General features: G+C 40.3%; 2 protein-coding genes across 3 annotated transcripts; one reads left to right on the top strand and one right to left on the bottom strand.

Moving 5' to 3' along the window:
* LOC108126728 (coiled-coil domain-containing protein 34) lies at positions 1–1,400 on the bottom strand. The gene is made up of 2 exons (XM_017243405.3): positions 982–1,400; positions 1–929 (listed from the first exon to the last, which is right to left on the bottom strand). Exons 1-2 carry the CDS (start codon positions 1,279–1,281, stop codon positions 318–320), a joined length of 912 nt encoding a protein of 303 aa, XP_017098894.2. The 5' UTR covers positions 1,282–1,400; the 3' UTR covers positions 1–317.
* A 10,595-nt stretch (positions 1,401–11,995) lies between these two features.
* Positions 11,996–15,965, top strand: LOC108126682 (inner centromere protein A). 2 transcript variants are annotated; one of them, XM_017243346.3, is made up of 2 exons: positions 11,996–12,170; positions 13,919–15,965. In XM_017243346.3, the coding sequence occupies exon 2, from the start codon at positions 13,929–13,931 to the stop codon at positions 15,699–15,701; it is 1,773 nt and encodes a 590-aa protein (XP_017098835.2). In that variant the 5' UTR covers positions 11,996–12,170; positions 13,919–13,928; the 3' UTR covers positions 15,702–15,965. The 2 variants fall into 2 exon arrangements, with proteins under 2 accessions (XP_017098835.2, XP_017098836.2); XM_017243347.3 differs by lacking the exon at positions 11,996–12,170 and adding an exon at positions 13,715–13,857.
* The last annotated feature ends 2,864 nt before the right edge of the window (positions 15,966–18,829 follow it).

The following is an 18,829-nucleotide window of genomic DNA, read 5'->3' on the forward strand; positions in this document are numbered from 1 at the left end:
ATTTCGATTTTTGTTTCACTTGCTTGTGTGTTTTTCCAACGAATCCGAAGCTATTTGCCATCAAACATATCCTCTGGTTCACTTATTGTATAACTTACATAATTGCTTAAACTGTATATAGAATTTGAGAACTTTTTAAGGATAAATATTGAATTAGTTTTCCAGAACTACCAGGAAGGTAGAAAATATTGGCAACCAAGCACATGCAGGTTTTTCCCTCTTATTTTTCAACAATTTTCATATTAATTACAATCACTCACACAACTAGAAACCAGAAACAGAGTAACAATTGGTATCAGAGTAAATAATTTGGTTGGTTACTTCTTTAGTGGAGCGGTTGGTGGCGGTGGCTTGGTTGCTTCCTTAAGAGGGTCCTGCCAGGGCTGGGGATTCACGTACAGTTGCGAGATGGTGCCTCGCAGTGAGTCTATTCCCTGGTTGAGGGGCACAGGCTTGGGCTTCTGACTCACCTTGCCCATCCACTTCTGCCAAGCAGCTTGGGCCAGGACCTTGCGCCGTTTCTCCTCCTGCTCCTTGAAAAGCGTTTCCTGGCGCTTTTCCTCCCGCTGCGCCTGCAGCTCTAGAAGCTTCTTTCTTCTCCAGTTTTCCACTACTTGATGCGCTTCGTCCTGAGATACATTGCGTTTACTTCTGACCAGTTTGGCATCCCGATTTGAGGAAGGGACCGATTCGCTGGAGGGTTCTGAAGCACTTTCCTCATCACTTTTCTTTTCGAACCGCTGTATCTCGGCCTGCCGGGCTTTGGCCCTTAGCCACTGGTCATAGCATATCTCGGCGAGCCGCTTCCGCTTTTCCGCCTGCTGCTTAACGTAGTCCTGCTCAAGCTTCAGCATCTCGATCTCCTTATCGCGCTGCCGCTGCTTGGCGGAATACCAGTTCTCGTAGGCTTGCTTGGGGTCACGGTACACCTAAAATGAGGATTCTTATTTGTATGCTGGGGAAACATCGCTGAAATCCTACCTTATCTACATTACGCATGTAGTTCGAGGTGCTTGTCTGGGAACTGAGGATCAGGGGGGGCACCGACTGTTTGGTTTCCCTGTAAATCGTCGACCAACTGCCCAGGGAGAGTTCATCCGTGTCGCCCTTCACAGAATAAGTGCGGCTAGTAAGACTTTGGGTCATTGCTTCTGGCGACGACTGGGACAGGGGAGACTCGGTGGAGGAGGACGTGGAGCCCTTGAGGAGAGTCCTTGAGGTGTAGACCTCCTCACGGATAACCAGCTGACCATCCTCGCCCACATGACCACAGAATGCCATTTCTCTGATGTTTTGAATAAAGTGTGTGGACCCGTTTGTATTAAATGACAAAAATGAACGTTATAATTTATTCGGTTTCTATTTTTCGATACGATTGGCAAGGCTCTATTTTTTGAGTGGAGACGATGTCGGATATACAGTTGAGTTTTTACTCCGTAATTGCTGAGTGTCGCACCGATTCCCGTCAATGTTGGCATTAAAATGGTTGTCCTTTTCCGCCAATACCCACGCAATAAAGCCGGCGAAGTGCCCATCGCTGTACATATGCCGTGGAAAATTTTAATTACAATCCCCAGACACAACAGCACCGTAATAACAACGCCCGCAAAACGCACTGGCAGGAAATAAAGAATACATATCGTACCTTGGTGATATGCCGACGCCAACGGTGCAAACCTCAGTGGCCGACACATCAGTAAATGGCGTCGACTCATTGACATTTCCGCTGATTACTTTATGACCTTTACGAACACACGTACACACGGGATGCAGACTGATGCGGAGGACATCGACGGATGCGGGGCATAACACTATGACGCCTGTCGCAACATGACATCGTGTTTCGTCGCCCCACCCCGTTGCAAGGATCTCCGGCACACAATTTGGTGAAGGGTATAATCACTTTGTAATGGATCTCGAATTTCCTTGCCTTCGAGAGAATATATACATGTGTGTCCTTTGAAATATGCAGGAAACTGATGCGAACACATTTTTCATTTTCCATTGAAAAGGCCTTTCAAAAGGCGAACAACTTTTAAGAGATAAGTATGGTCAGTTTTCGTGGCTATGAGCCAGAACACTCCTTCTATGATAAGGATAAAAAATGTTACTAATATAGAGTCCGACAAAATATTTTTTAAATTTTTTGTCCATTTTTCGTGATGGTATCCCTTGAAAATGGGGTTTCCCTTACATGGCCTTCAGTGTATCTTCAGCTATATCTTCCCCAATTGTCGTCCGATTCTCAAGCGGAGTACCTTAAACGATTTCGGGATCGATTCGCCACCATTCTACATCAAAATCCTGCGAAAAAATATTTTTCACATTTTTCGTCCATTTTTCGTGATGGTATCCCTTGGTAATGGGGTTTTCCTTACATGGCCTACAGTGATGGCTATATGTTCCCCAATTCTCGTCCGATTCTCGAGCGGAGTACCCTTAACGATTTCGGGATCGATTCGCCACCATTCTGCATCAAAATCCCGAGACAAAATATTTTTTAGATTTTTTGTCCATTTTTCCTGATGGAATCCCTTGAAAATGGGGTTTTCGCCTGTAGGGTCCACAGTGAAGGCTATATCTTCCCCAATTCTCGTCCGATTCTCAAGCGGAGTACCTTAAACGATTTCGGTATCGATTCGCCACCATTCTGCATCAAAATCCCGAGACAAAATATTTTTTAGATTTTTTGTCCATTTTTCCTGATGGAATCCCTTGAAAATGGTGTTTTCCCCTATAGAGTCCACAGTGATGGCTATATCTTCCCCAATTCTCGTCCGATTCTCAAGCGGAGTACCTTAAACGATTTCGGGATCGATTCGCCACCATTCTGCATCAAAATCCCGAGACAAAATATTTTTTAGATTTTTTGTCCATTTTTCCTGATGGAATCCCTTGAAAATGGGGTTTTCGCCTGTAGGGTCCACAGTGAAGGCTATATCTTCCCCAATTCTCGTCCGATTCTCAAGCGGAGTACCTTAAACGATTTCGGTATCGATTCGCCACCATTCTGCATCAAAATCCCGAGACAAAATATTTTTTAGATTTTTTGTCCATTTTTCCTGATGGAATCCCTTGAAAATGGGGTTTTTCCCTATGGAGTCCACAGTGATGGCTATAACTTCCCCAATTCTCATCCGATTCTCAAGCGGAGTACCTTAAACGATTTCTAGATCGATTCGCCACCATTCTGCATCAAAATCCCGAGACAAAATATTTTTTAGATTTTTTGTCCATTTTTCGTGATGGTATCCCTTGAAAATGGGGTTTTCCCCTATAGAGTCCACAGTGATGGCTATATCTTCCCCAATTCTCGTCCAATTCTCAAGCGGAGTACCTTAAACGATTTCGGGGTCGATTCGCCACCATTTTGCATCAAAATCCCGAGACAAAATATTTTTTAGATTTTTTGTCCATTTTTCCTGATGGAATCCCTTGAAAATGGCGTTTTCCCCTATAGAGTCCACAGTGATCTATATCTTCCCCAATTCTCGTCCGATTCTGAAGCGGAGTACCTTAAACGATTTCGGGATCGATTCGCCACCATTCTGCATAAAAATCCTGAGTCAAAATATGTTTTAGATTTTTTGTCCATTTTTCGTGATGGTATCCCTTGAAAATGGCGTTTTCCCCTATAGAGTCCACAGTGATGGCTATATCTTCCCCAATTCTCGTCCGATTCTCAAGCGGAGTACCTTAAACGATTTCGGGATCGATTCGCCACCATTCTGCATCAAAATCCCGAAACAAAATATTTGTTAGATTTTTTGTCCATTTTTCCTGATGGAATCCCTTGAAAATGGGGTTTTCCCCTATAGAGTCCACAGTGATGGCTATAACTTCCCCAATTCTCATCCGATTCTCAAGCGGAGTACCTTAAATGATTTCGGGATCGATTCGCCACCATTCTGCATCAAAATCCCGAGAAAAAATATTTTGTAGATTTTTTGTCCATTTTTCCTGATGGAATCCCTTGAAAATGGGGTTTTCCCCTATAGAGTCCACAGTGATGGCTATAACTTCCCCAATTCTCGTCCGATTCTCAAGCGGAGTACCTTAAACGATTTCGGGATCGATTTGCCACCGTTCTGCATCAAAATCCCGAGACAAAATATTTTTTAGATTTTTTGTCCATTTTTCCTGATGGAATCCCTTGAAAATGGGGTTTTCCCCCATGGAGTCCACAGTGATGGCTATATGTTCCCCAATTCTCGTCCGATTCTCAAGCGGAGTACCTTAAACGATTTCGGGATCGATTCGCCACCATTCTGCATCAAAATCCCGAGACAAAATATTTTTTAGATTTTTTGTCCATTTTTTTTTATGGAATCCCTTGAAAATGGGGTTTTTCCCTATGGAGTCCACAGTGATGGCTATAACTTCCCCAATTCTCATCCGATTCTCAAGCGGAGTACCTTAAACGATTTCTAGATCGATTCGCCACCATTCTGCATCAAAATCCCGAGACAAAATATTTTTTAGATTTTTTGTCCATTTTTCCTGATGGAATCCCTTGAAAATGGGGTTTTCCCCTATAGAGTCCACAGTGATGGCTATATCTTCCCCAATTCTCATCCGATTCTCAAGCGGAGTACCTTAAACGATTTCTAGATCGATTCGCCACCATTCTGCATCAAAATCCCGAGACAAAATATTTTTTAGATTTTTTGTCCATTTTTCGTGATGGTATCCCTTGAAAATGGGGTTTTCCCCTATAGAGTCCACAGTGATGGCTATATCTTCCCCAATTCTCGTCCAATTCTCAAGCGGAGTACCTTAAACGATTTCGGGATCGATTCGCCACCATTCTGCATCAAAATCCCGAGACAAAATATTTTTTAGATTTTTTGTCCATTTTTCCTGATGGAATCCCTTGAAAATGGGGTTTTTCCCTATGGAGTCCACAGTGATGGCTATAACTTCCCCAATTCTCATCCGATTCTCAAGCGGAGTACCTTAAACGATTTCTAGATCGATTCGCCACCATTCTGCATCAAAATCCCGAGACAAAATATTTTTTAGATTTTTTGTCCATTTTTCGTGATGGTATCCCTTGAAAATGGGGTTTTCCCCTATAGAGTCCACAGTGATGGCTATATCTTCCCCAATTCTCGTCCAATTCTCAAGCGGAGTACCTTAAACGATTTCGGGGTCGATTCGCCACCATTTTGCATCAAAATCCCGAGACAAAATATTTTTTAGATTTTTTGTCCATTTTTCCTGATGGAATCCCTTGAAAATGGCGTTTTCCCCTATAGAGTCCACAGTGATCTATATCTTCCCCAATTCTCGTCCGATTCTGAAGCGGAGTACCTTAAACGATTTCGGGATCGATTCGCCACCATTCTGCATAAAAATCCTGAGTCAAAATATGTTTTAGATTTTTTGTCCATTTTTCGTGATGGTATCCCTTGAAAATGGCGTTTTCCCCTATAGAGTCCACAGTGATGGCTATATCTTCCCCAATTCTCGTCCGATTCTCAAGCGGAGTACCTTAAACGATTTCGGGATCGATTCGCCACCATTCTGCATCAAAATCCCGAAACAAAATATTTGTTAGATTTTTTGTCCATTTTTCCTGATGGAATCCCTTGAAAATGGGGTTTTCCCCTATAGAGTCCACAGTGATGGCTATAACTTCCCCAATTCTCATCCGATTCTCAAGCGGAGTACCTTAAATGATTTCGGGATCGATTCGCCACCATTCTGCATCAAAATCCCGAGAAAAAATATTTTGTAGATTTTTTGTCCATTTTTCCTGATGGAATCCCTTGAAAATGGGGTTTTCCCCTATAGAGTCCACAGTGATGGCTATAACTTCCCCAATTCTCGTCCGATTCTCAAGCGGAGTACCTTAAACGATTTCGGGATCGATTTGCCACCGTTCTGCATCAAAATCCCGAGACAAAATATTTTTTAGATTTTTTGTCCATTTTTCCTGATGGAATCCCTTGAAAATGGGGTTTTCCCCCATGGAGTCCACAGTGCACAGTGGTCCGGCTTGTATGAAGAGAGCGGCCAAAAATACTTCTAGTTCAGGTAGGGACTGGAAACTTGGCACAAAATATTTATATTTTTATTCTAAAATAATATATTAAAATCAGCCAGATCGGGCAACTATATCATATAGTTGCCATATAACTGATTGATCGAAAATGCTATAACTTGGATGTTTTTACAGTTAGAGAGTTCAATTTTTGTAAGAATGCTATATTTGACAAAATAACACGACCTACCAAATTTCATAAGGATCAGCCGACTATATCTTATAGCTGCCATATAACTGATTGATCGGAAATGATATAACTTCGGTGTTTTTAAAGCTAGAGAATTCTGATTTGGTACGAATGCTATTTTTGGGAAAATAATTCAACATGCCAAATTTCATAAGGATCAGCCGACTATATCCTATAGCTGCCATATCACTGAAAAAACGGAAATTACCAAACTTTCATGTTAAGATGGTGTTAGTATTTTTACGATATTAGACACATAGGCAAATTTTGGCAAAAAATTTTTGCACATTTGTTACCCTTGGAGACCGACAAACACATTGGTATATAAACGAATTGTAGAATTTTGTGGGATCACTACTAAAACTTCAGCTAAACATGAAAAATACGTTCAAAATATAGGAAAAAAACATGCATTAGTTCATAGTAATATAATAATAACAATAATTATTATTTATATATCAAATTATATCTCATTTTATAGAAAATACCTTCAACTTCAAAATCCATTACAAATAATTTGAATTTGAACACGTAAATAATGATCTGACCACTTCAAAGTGCGGTATAGTTGTGAAATATTCGTGATGCGCGCAGCCGCGCTTTACAAATGAGCATCTTCAAATCATTTTTTAGAAAATCCAGTTAGATTTTTAGACAAATCTGGTTTGTCATGAAGAAGCTTGGACATTTTAGAGGCGATTTGTTTACTTTTCGATTATTTTTGTCGTTATCAATTTTTTTATTTTTGGCCTATGGGAGCAACCACTGTGCAGTGATGGCTATATGTTCCCCAATTCTCGTCCGATTCTCAAGCGGAGTACCTTAAACGATTTCGGGATCGATTCGCCACCATTCTGCATCAAAATCCCGAGACAAAATATTTTTTAGATTTTTTGTCCATTTTTTTTTATGGAATCCCTTGAAAATGGGGTTTTCCCCTATAGAGTCCACAGTGATGGCTATATCTTTCCCAATTCTCGTCCGATCTTTTTCCGCCTTTTTCAAGAGGCTTATGAGATTTCCTAATTAAAGCGTCAAAAGCTAAGCGAATTTCAAATAATTTCGCGCACAAGACAAGTGCCACATAAATATTAGAGACACACGGGCAACGCCGAAAATCTCAGCACTTTGTGACAGGCTAATTATGCGTGCCAATGATTTATAAATATTTTATAATGACTGTGCGACCCTGACTTCGAATTTGGTTATTCGTGGCATTAAATAAAATGAATGGGTAGGTGCAGGTGCATGCCTGCAGTTGCCTGGCCCACGAGTGCTCCCCCTTGTGTGCAATTCGGCTTTTCAGCGCTTCATTTTTGGTCGAGTTTGTGTTAAACTGTATGTTTTGCGCATTCCTGATTGCATTGCGGTTTTATGACTTCATTATTGCTAATTATACGACAGTATGCCAGGCTCTACTTCCAGCCACAATGAAATTTCCATGCCTTAATTCTGTTATGAGGGGTATATTAGTGGAATTCTTTTAAAATTTGTGAATTCCACGATGAATTTATATAAATATGCGATTCTGTACTAATTCCATCAATTTATGCTTGGCTGTCTAAGCAATCATTAAATGGCTCAACACCAAAATTATAATGCATAAAAGTTAACAAATTTCATGGCAAGCCTATGACACTTAAATGAATGCCAACCACTCAACCATCAGCATTAAATTCATTTCACATGCGCGGCTACAGACAGACAATGAATTCATTCAGGACCCACACCCAGCAGATTTCTTCTTCCACAGCTTGGATTTTGATTTGAAAATTGTAAATGCGGTCACGTATGTTATTATATCAAATATCTTTCATGGTTATGTTTATATGTTGGCTTTGTTACGAGCATCTTCTATATTGGCTGCTTTCCCTTTCTCTGTCAACAAATTAGCTTTTGTGTTTGCAAAGTCACACAAAGAACACAGTCTGGTTCATAAATCGAATATCCAATTTTCCCAAATAATTCGTAGAAGGTTAATATTTAATACTACAACTTTTGGTGGAGTTTTGACTTTTTTAATCAGATCTATACTTTTTACCTCCACCTTTCCTTAAACACCACCTAAGCACTTTTCTTTAATTTTCTTTTTGGTCTGGTACATTTAATTTTAAATATAAACAACCCCCAGCCGATGGGGGATTGGGTCCCCCATAGTAAGTAGTGCAATCGCCAGACAACAACGGAAAGGGATAAAAAAATAATCCCCAGCCTCGAACCAACACTTTGAACTGCACTTCCCTTCATTTTTGTTTGCCAGAGACCGTTCAGCCTCTCGGCAGAAAAAAAAAACGAAAAATAAGCTTAAATAAAAATGATTTCATTACCTTGATTAGTTGGTCTCTTCAAATGTTCAAATGTTCCCTTTTGCCAGCTTGTTTGCCTCACTTTTCTGCACAAACATTTTGAAATCCCGCGATGCCCTTAGAATAGCATCAGGTGCGGAGGATGATGAGGCGGGCTATGGTTGGCTAGGACAGGACTTGATATTGAAGTAACATAGCTTTGCATTCGCCATTTTTTGGGTTCAATGCAAACATTAACCTCATTACCTTTTTATGCTGAACGAACACTGCACTGAAATTAAATTCCACTTACATTTTAATGGTTTAAATTTAACTTATTGTATTTTTGGATTAAATGGTTTGTTTAAATTCCTCTGAGAAATAGTTATTAGAAGGATAGTTTAATTTATAGGTTTTTTTATGGCAGTTGCCATATTTAAAGAAATTCATACTTACTCTTAACGACGTGTGAAAGAAGTTTTTAGAATTGTTTGTAATTGTTTCTTGAATAAGTATACACCTTAAACAAGACAAGTAAATTAATTTGAATAATTAAATTCATTATGAAATAGTTTCGTTATGCCAAGAACTTGCGCTCGCTAATGAATTTTTTCTGTAAAATTCTTTTCACAAGAAAGTCTTGGTGGAATGTAACTAATATCTTCCTAACAAGTCTACTTGAAGCTTCACAACTCTCCTTATTATTTCCACAATTTATGCGATTTTTAAGACTTCCTCTCACCTGTGAAGTTTGTCGAAGAAGGCCACTTTCTTTCCACCAACTTTGCTTCCGAGAAGTGCGAAAAGCAGCTTAATTAAGCATAATAGACGCTCTGGCTGCAGCTTCTCGACCAGTTTCGACCTTTTTTTACTACCGTCTAAGTAGCTGTTGGTAATTTGTGCTTAGCCGCACTACAGACCAACACTTTGGGGAGGTGATGTGGACCTTGCACCGTTTTAATTGCATTTCCTCTGTTTTTGATGCCTTTTGAATTTATAATGCCATTGGTTTGCCGTCGCTTCCCAACACTTTTTGCTATTTTTCCATGGCACGTTTCTAGCAAAAAAATAATTCAATTAATTCCAAGCGGACAGGTGTAAGGCAGCTACACTTAATATTAATCATACGCCCTGTGAGCACAGAAAAAAAGGCAGTAGGAAGCGTAACCGTAAAAAAAGCATGGTCCCTCGCTGACTAGCATTCGTATCTAATAAACATGTTTATTTCATTAGAGCTACACATGCGGCTACTCCACTCGACTCCTGTCCTCCTCTCCTTCGAAAACGACACCCCAAGGGACATCATTTGCTCGAGACCCAACGATTTCGACATGAAAAATGCGTTCGCGAAAAGTTGCCACGATTCTGCTCGCTCTTTATGATTGGGGATTTTTCGTGGAACCACTAATGTGCCATAGCAGCCTCGATTTGGTTTTTTCATCCGCAACTCATGGTTGGCTTTTGCCACCGAGCGTGGGCTCTCGACATCATTACAAATAAATTGTGCGTGAAAGATACATTTCGCCAGATCCGACACGGTGCAATGATAGGCATGTTTTGGGGCTGAAACTTCGAGATGTTGTAGATATTCAAAGGTAGGGAAAGTAGGTTTCCTTTGGCTTTAAAGTCAAGGTACAGATACTAGGATGTAGTTTGATAAGTAGGGTGCCGTTTTTCTGGGGCGAAATATCAGATTAATCAGAGGAAATCTTTAAAAATGTCTTTAACTTAGGGTTTATCTAGATATTATAGATAAGAAATTCAGGCTATATGACAGTTTAATTACCATTTTATCAGTTTATTTAAGAAAATGAATGGATCTACCCTTACCCATTTAAATATCCTGAAAACGGTTCTGCTTGTCTGACAAATTCCATTTATCTGTCATCACTCTAGCCGCACTTAGCCATGTATCTCAGCAAACTTGCATACAATCCCAACTTTAAACTACCGACACACCGTCCAAACGAAGTTCCTCGGACAACAACCGAGTGCGTGGCCAAAACTTGCTCCTCTCAGGTTGTTTCTGATCCTGATAGTATACACTTCATGCCTGTGTCACATTTCCGCTTACTTGAAATTATTAATAACCGAAATTTGGAGAGACGGCAGCCATGGCTTTGGGTTTGTCGGCTGTGTGCGGATGCTCGGAGAATCTTGTCAGCAATTCAATTAGTGGACGGTTGCATTTATCTTATTTAAATGCAGCATACTTTCAAACTAGTACACACAGTTTGGGTTTTGAGTCGGTGAGTGAGTCTCTGCGTGAATCGGGGGACGAGATTGCGGGGGCGTCGTTATGACGACAACAACGATAACGACAACGTCACGCCAACAACTCGAAGGGAACTCGGGACTTATGCAGTGACGCAACCAATTATGGCTTAGGGCCAACTGTAACTGCACCGTCTCGCCGCCTTCTTTCCAACAAACTTTGCTCTGCACGAGTGTCTGTTGTGGTCGACTGTGTCTGCTTTGAGTCTGCCATCCAAGCCAACATTCTCCACAAGTCATTGCCTTAAAAACTGTGTCAGTCCAGAGTTCATATGACACGTAAAATTTGATTTTGTCGCCTGTGCGAGTGGCTCAAAATTTCCCAACTAAAAAGTCAAGGAATATTGTAGGGGATTTTGTTTAAAAGTTTTCTAATTCAATAAGATTAATAGAGTTTGAGGACATTGAGAGTGCGAAACTGGTGGCTAAATATAAATTCATTTATTATTTTGTAGAAAAATATGTTTCATAGGCTTTCTTCGCAAATTGTTGGAATTTTAAAGTGGCTAAAAATTAAACTATTTTTAAGACATTTTTTGTGGAATTGTTTAAGCCACATTGAAATCCTAACATGGAGTTATTAAAAAATGCAATCAAATAAATAAAAACCGGGTATAGATTGCGAAAAAATCAACATTTTTTTATTCAATATAATTTTATATACATATTTTTTTTGTTTAGCACTTTAAATAGTTGAAAAATTATATCTCACATAGGCCGCAAATATTAAACTGAACACAACGGATTTCAAAGGTTTAATGTGAAAAAATATTGACAAACAAAAAACTTACAAAAAAATGTACTTATATTAAGTACAAAATAAACCTTAATTCAAATTTCCAATTGGGCTAAAGCTAAAGAGAAGGCATTGCAGTAACATTAAATTGTGGAAACTTTCTCATCGGGCATGAGTTAATTAAGTAAATGGGCTTTGTAAGGACGTTGGCTCAGGTTTTCGTGTTTTACTTTTCCGATTCCTTTACTTTATTTTAGCTTACTTACTTACTTATCTGATTTGTTTGTGGCTGGCAGGGGAACAGAGTCCTGTCCTTCGTATCGAATTGTGCGTGAGCTGCCAAGAAATTAGGGACTTTCATCGAACCATTGAAGTGTGGGTGACTTTTCAATCGAGTATCCTGTATTTCGGTTTCACACAATTTAATTATTTTAAATTGATTATCCCAAGTAGGTAGCTTGTCAGCTGTCACAACCACTACGCACTCACTCCTACATTTACATTCTCTCAAGTATCTACAAAAATTGTATATTTTTTCATATCGATTCGCATTGGTGAGAACCCGGAGACCGGACGGGTCAAGAGTGCAGTCGCCAAAAACCGACGTAGTGGGGCCTTTTGAATCTCATAGGTATTAAGGTGAGTTTCAGTGTAATTCCGAAACTGATTGACATGCTTGCTGGTGTCGAAATTAACCAATTTCACGATTTATTGATTAAAATCCACAACGCGGTCCCTGAATATGACATTCATCCAGTAAATTAAATTCGTGGCCGGCGAAAGTGAAATGTAACGACATTCGATTGCCGCACACAATTTGTTATAAATGTAAACAACATTTTAAATATTTACGAATCGGAATGGTCTGGCCAGGGTGCCGTCGACCGACGCGTCACTGGCCCACATGGCGTATGAAATATGCGCCACACTGGCCACAGGTAAAATTGTCACGTTTTTAATTAAACTTACGTCCAGCGACCAAATAGCCACAAATAATTGTCGAACAACACAGGAAAACAAATTATTATTGTTTTTAAATTTGAAGTTTCTTAGTAATGTTATCTTCAGATATATTATATTTTTAGCATATTGTATTGAATTATCTTCTAGTTTTCTATTTATCTTATTTTAAAGTTTCATGTAAGGTATCATATTAGTCTGATACTATTATAATTTTTTGGCTTCTAATGTCAATAGTCAAATTAATATTAAACTAAAGGGGTCTTTCTTGAAATTTTAAATAAATCAAAGTCAATGGGTAGAAAATAATTACTTTTTCAAATCAACCAAATCAATTGGAATAATTTAATGTGGTTTGAATTTGGTAAACTACTTCCGCTGAGGGAAAATTTAAGCCATCCTCTAACCTTACTTTTCAAGTAGTTATTTTTTCTATTGATAGGTACATTTTGTGCCTTTCTTCCATTGAAAGTTTGAAACTTACGTGTCACGCAATATTAAAGAAAGAAACCAGCAGCTGAGATTTTTCCCACGAACCACTAAATTAAGGCGCCAAGTCTTGTAATTCAGAGCATTTGGAAATCAATTTTGGGCGATACATTTCTAAACAAAGAAAAGTAAAAAGATGTCCTAGTTTTAAAAACCATTTCCACGTTAGTAGAAATACTAATTAAGCTAGACGATTTTAAAGACTTATTTCCAGTCTTAAATTAGAAAACCAGACGGAAAATAATCCGAACACGCAAACTACACACCCTGGAACACCACACTTACCACATCTTATTTAGAGGCTCGTTAAAAAAACCTTCTTAATTGTTTTTACTGGCCCTGTTTTAAATTTGGCAGCCAAGATGATGGTTAATGCGATAGACTGTTTAACGAGGTACAAACTCATTTTATTGTGTCTGCCAGCCCGTAATCGCCTAAAAGCCAAAGACGATAAGTTCTTTTATGACACTATACGTGGGCTGTGCATGTGTGATATTTTTTGGCGTGTGGGCTGACCCTCATTAGAGGAAGTAGGGCCACCCATTAGCCGGGGAAAGAGAAATCAGGGATACTCGACAATAAACCGCCCGCAGCGCCACCCATCATAGAAAGGTGTGTGTGTGCGGCTGGGTGTGCGTCGTATGGGTTTAATTGCCTTTTGGCTTCGCCATAGTTTGTTGGCCATTCTCGTTGTTTTAGTAATTGTTTGTCATTAGTTAAAATGTTTTCATTTTGCCAGAATTGAATTCGAGCTGTCCAATACACTGAAAGTAGCGTTTGAACACAAATATTTTTCCTTCTAGCAATCCATGTAATAACTTTCATCACAAACATAACGTACATCGAACGACAGTCTACAACTTTCCAAACACATCAGGTCGCTCACAGAACTATATAGAATTCTGCATAGAATTTATCGTCACCACTGTATCCCACAGATATCTTAGAATGGCCTTCGTAGCGCGTCGTAGGAGCGATGGAAAGGTTGTAGACCGTCAGGCAGTATCCTGGAAGAGCACCATGCCCATTTCGGACATCAGCGACGAGGATGACACTGGATCAATGCTGGGCTACACCAATCGCACTTTAGGAGCTCCCGAAACCGTCAGGTTTGTAGGTGACGGTGGCGATGCCGATGAAGCTTCGGAGCAAGAGTCGCCAAAGAAAGCCGAATCTGATTCTAAGGTCAAGTCGATCAAGGCCAAGGACATGGTGACCGAACTAAAATTCCAGGAAGATTGCGGCGATGTATCTGGCAGCGACGTAGAGTCTATCATGAGCTTCTGCCAGCAACTAGATGAGGAGGAAGCCAGTGATATGATGTACAAGCTAATGGGCCAACAGGATGAAGATAATTTGGGGGATCAGCAGGACCTGGAGGATCTAGACGACACGGACAAGGAGAGCGACATAATGACAATGATGGGCAAGCCAGAAGACATAGCGGAAATCACCGATACAGAGACCATGATGAACGCCAATGACGATTCGATGAGCTTGTCCTCTTTTGACAGCTATGCGCCCACAGTGACCGGGAGCATCGGAGGGGATGACAATCTGGACAACCTTAGCGGCAGGACCTACTTCACGCCGAGCATCCGCGAAGAGACCACGACCCTCGGTGGGGATGACAATCTGGACAACCTTAGTGGCAGGACCTACTTTACGCCGAGCATCTGCGAAGAAACCAGGACCCTCGGTGGGGATGACAATTTGGACAACATTAGTGGCAGGACCTATTTTACGCCGAGTATCCGCGAAGAAACCAGGACACTCGGAGGGGATGACAATTTGGACAATCTCAGTGGCAGCACCTTCTTTAAGCCAACCATCCGCGAAGAGACTAAGAGTATTTCTCAACTTGATGCCATAAGTGAAGCCAGCCAGGGACAAATTTCTAGCCGCACCTTCAGCATGAGCACTCGGGGCAGCCACCGCATCCTCGATGACTCTTCAGTGTCCACCTGCAGCTGGACAGACATGTATGGCGAGGCCCTACAGCCCTCTGACAATCGCAGCAACGTGGTGCCCTCTTTGAGTCTGGCCAGCGCTAGCTCGGACACATCCACATTTTACAAAAACCTGGAGGAGGTTAAGGAGCGGCATGGCCAGGCGGCCTACGAGGACTGGAAGGCCAGGAAGGAGGCCCAGAAGCAGCAGAAGATCCTGGCCGCAAAGCGGGAGCGTGAGAAGCGTGAGGCGGAGACGGCTCTTCGCCAGAAACTAGCCCAGGAACGATTCCAAGAGTGGTGCCGTCGCAAGGAGCAACAACAGCAGAAGGAACAGAAGGCGCCGGCCCGTAAATTGGCGCCAAATAGCGCCAACTTAAGCCAATCGAGCTCTGGCAACTCGTCGGCCACCAGCTCCATCTCCGGAAAAGGATTGGGATCATTAAAATTGGCCGGACCCGCACGACAAGTAGCACCGGAAGTCACCAAGTCACGGCTCAAGGAATGGGAGCGTCTCAAGTTGGAGCAACAGCAGCGGGAACGGGAACGGCTGCGGAAGAAGCAGGAGTTCAAGAAAAAGCAAGAGGATGAGCGGAAGATGCGATCGCAGGGCGCCTGGAACAATTGGATGAAACAGGTGGACAGGCGGGCCAAGCCCGTTCCACTCAATCAAGGATTCGACACTTTGCGCGGCACAATCTCAAACATTTACATCAATCCTGTCCAGTGGGTCTCAAACATTGATACCCCTAAGACCGGTCGCAGTCATTAGTATATTTCAAAGGTCCATAATTCTTATATTCTTTAATTCTTTCATCGATCTTTTAAGCTAAAAACTAAAAAATCTCCCAAAAAACCGTTTGTTGAGGCAAAGCCCCTAGTTTGAAGTGCCTAGGTACTATTGTACTGAGAAATACCTGGGTTGCTGGGCCAGCCTATGAATTTTAAAATTTTGAAAAATAATGTTTATTGGATAACGGCGGTATTGTCTGCAAAGATTTGTCTCTACCAATAAACTAAAAAATATGGAACATTATCTTTTTTCGGAGGTTATTAATGGGGTGTCCTAAAACCTTGGCTATCCTGTCAAGGCTATGCAAGGAATGCGTTATTATTTTGTCCATGTGTTCCAATAAACGGAAACGATTTCATTTAATTCGTTTGTCTAAGGACACAATACATCTTTGTGTCTCATTTGTTGCCGGTTCCTTGTGAACCATTGGTGCCCCACCATCCGTTCTATCCTGGGTTGCCGCCACCCGTCGTCGTCCTCGCACCAGCGTGCGTTTGTGTCAATTTGTGTTTTTATTATTTATTTGCCGAGTCCATGGGGAGCCGGCAGGTGGTGGAGCAGGCTTAATTAAGCTTCTACCCTCCCCGGTCATCAGACTTTTATTTATGCAATTAACCAAAGCCTCATGTAATAAAGTCCCGTAGCGTAAAATCTTTGATTAATTGTAGTTTTGTTTACACGTTGAGAGCTAGTCAGACATGATTATGTGGGTTATCTGGAAGCGTCCAAAGGAGTCCTTGGAACGGAGCGTATATGTCCGAGAAGGGACTATTTCTGAGGTGATTAGTGCTCTAGTTGGTCAGCAATTTGTTTACACGTTTGTGGGCTCGCTTAATCGCTTTTGGGCCCATAGTCATTAGCATTATCATTATCTGGTTGGGTTCTGATAATGGTTTTACCTTCAAATGTGGGATTGAGATTTTTTTCCAAGCTAATTTTGTGCTTGTGTTTCGTGTAAATTGATAAACATAAATAGGAGTCGTTTATGGCCAATCAATTGTCTCTCCAATAACCAACGTTTTTTCAACAAGTTTGTGGGCTTAGATCTTTGTAATAGAGCTTATTAAAATAGGAAAATATCAAATTTCTGCTGGCTATAAAATAAAACAAATGCTAATGCGGAGAAACATTTTCGTAGTGCCCTGAAAGTATTTAAAATAATTTGCAAACCGTTTAAATAAATATTAATAGTTTACACACAATCGCACGAATAACGAAACAATTATTCTGAAATAACATTCAAAAGCTAGATTAGCACAGTTTTGTTAGCCCCGTCGAAATGCAAATCAACGCTGTAAAAAGAATGTCGGATGAAAGCGAAAGCTGGCCAATAATTATAATAAATAACCACAAAATCGGGGGAAAAAAATATTCAAAATGAAATTTCGCAGGCCAGTCACCGCGCAGCTCAGTATGAAAGTAAATTAATAATAAATCTCAAAATGCTCATTAACTTAATTACTGTGTTTATTTTCATTGCCCTTCCTGTTCGACATTTTGTCCCCTTTTCACCACCATTTCCAGGCCATTCTCCGGTGGGTTCCTTTGTGCGTTGAAATGTGTTTTTTTTTTCGGTGCGTCACGCAATTTTTTGGGGATCCGTCAGTCTTACGGAACAACCACCCACACCCACCCATCTAACCCAGGGCTTTGATAAACAACTCAGCGCCAAAAAAATAGCCTCAAAACATGAAGAAATTGCGCGTCTTTAACCTTAATGTATATTTAAGTAATGTTAATTGTGTTCAGAATCGCCATTTGCAGTTGTTACCTTCGAGTTCTTTGCCGAAATTATCGTAATTATGTTAATATATAAATTTTGCTTTTGGTAGCGTATCAGAAAATTTGTTATGCAATTGCTGGAAATTTAATGTCAATTTATAAAAATCTTTTTCAATTTGTTGGGGTATGAAATTACAATTAATACGCTGCCGATTAATTACTGTGGGTAAACTGAACAAAATGTGTATAAAAAGTAAGTAAGTTTAAAGTATTTTTCCAAACTGACTGCAAAGATGACCTTCTTAACCATTATTTACTTGAATCAAAGGTCAATCCAATCTCCGATCTGGTGTAAACGCATTTTTACAAACTTCCAGCACTCGGATTTATATGCATATTATGTAAATAGAGTATGTGTGTCAGATCTAGCCCACAGGTCATGGCACTCCGGTACTCCGGCTGGGCACTTGGGCACTCAGACTGGGGAAATACTAGGTGCTGGTGCTGGCGAGAGAAAAAATCCATGAAAATGCACTAAAAAATGAGCAAACAAGCAGCTCACGTAAGCCGAGTGGTGCTGCGGTGGCACCTGTTTTGGCATGTCTGAAAATTCCTGGAAACAAATGTAATAAAAACTACTCGTAACTCATACAAACACACAGACACATACTCACACACTGGCACACGGGGAGCCACACTACACTCATGCAGACTTGGTCGAAATGGTTAGGGCTTTTTATTAGCCAAAGCTTTTTAAAGAGTTTCCCGAGTTGTGTTTTCTAATTTTGGCTTTGCTTTGTTGGTTCGGTTCGGTTCGGTTTGGTTTGGTTTTGCGTGTTGGCCCGCACTTAAAGTTTCCTTAATGAAAGTAATTTTTTTTTATTTCAAATTTGTTGCCGCTTTTAATTTGATTTTTTAGTGTCCAGTTTGGTATATTTCTAATTCATGCAAGCCCTTTGTGGCCATTTGATAGTTGCCCAAAACCACTCAAGTCCAAAACTAACAATGAACAGTTTTTCAATATGTATATCATATTCCCAGTTAAAAAATTGCATGTTAATATCAATTTTTTTATTTATTTTATAATTACATTTATATATTACATATTTATATATACTATATAGGTATTTAATGGTATATTTATGCTCATAATAATAGCAATAGGTATAACTTTACCTATACATTTTTTATAATTCAACAACTTCAATTATATTGGAGCATTTTTGTTTAATTGGATGGGTTGTGATCCTTAAGGTGAAATTTTAATCGCATCCACTTTACCTCAAGTTGACCTCATGCCCCTTTTACAAAAACGCAAGAAAAAAAATGTTACTTTCTTTAATTTTAAGTTTTGGTTTGGAAGTCGGATCTGATGTTTAATCCAT

The sequence above is a fragment of the Drosophila bipectinata genome, chromosome 2L (genome assembly GCF_030179905.1).
Source record: "Drosophila bipectinata strain 14024-0381.07 chromosome 2L, DbipHiC1v2, whole genome shotgun sequence".
Classification (NCBI taxonomy): domain Eukaryota; kingdom Metazoa; phylum Arthropoda; class Insecta; order Diptera; family Drosophilidae; genus Drosophila; species Drosophila bipectinata.

Coding starts and splice junctions, on each gene's coding strand:
- LOC108126728 (XM_017243405.3), bottom strand. CDS start 1,281: ATGGCATTCTGTGGTCATGTGGGCGAGGATGGTCAGCTGGTTATCCGT. Junction 930..981: donor ACATGCGTAATGTAGATAAG/GTAGGATTTCAG, acceptor TCCTCATTTTAG/GTGTACCGTGACCCCAAGCA.
- LOC108126682 (XM_017243346.3), top strand. CDS start 13,929: ATGGCCTTCGTAGCGCGTCGTAGGAGCGATGGAAAGGTTGTAGACCGT.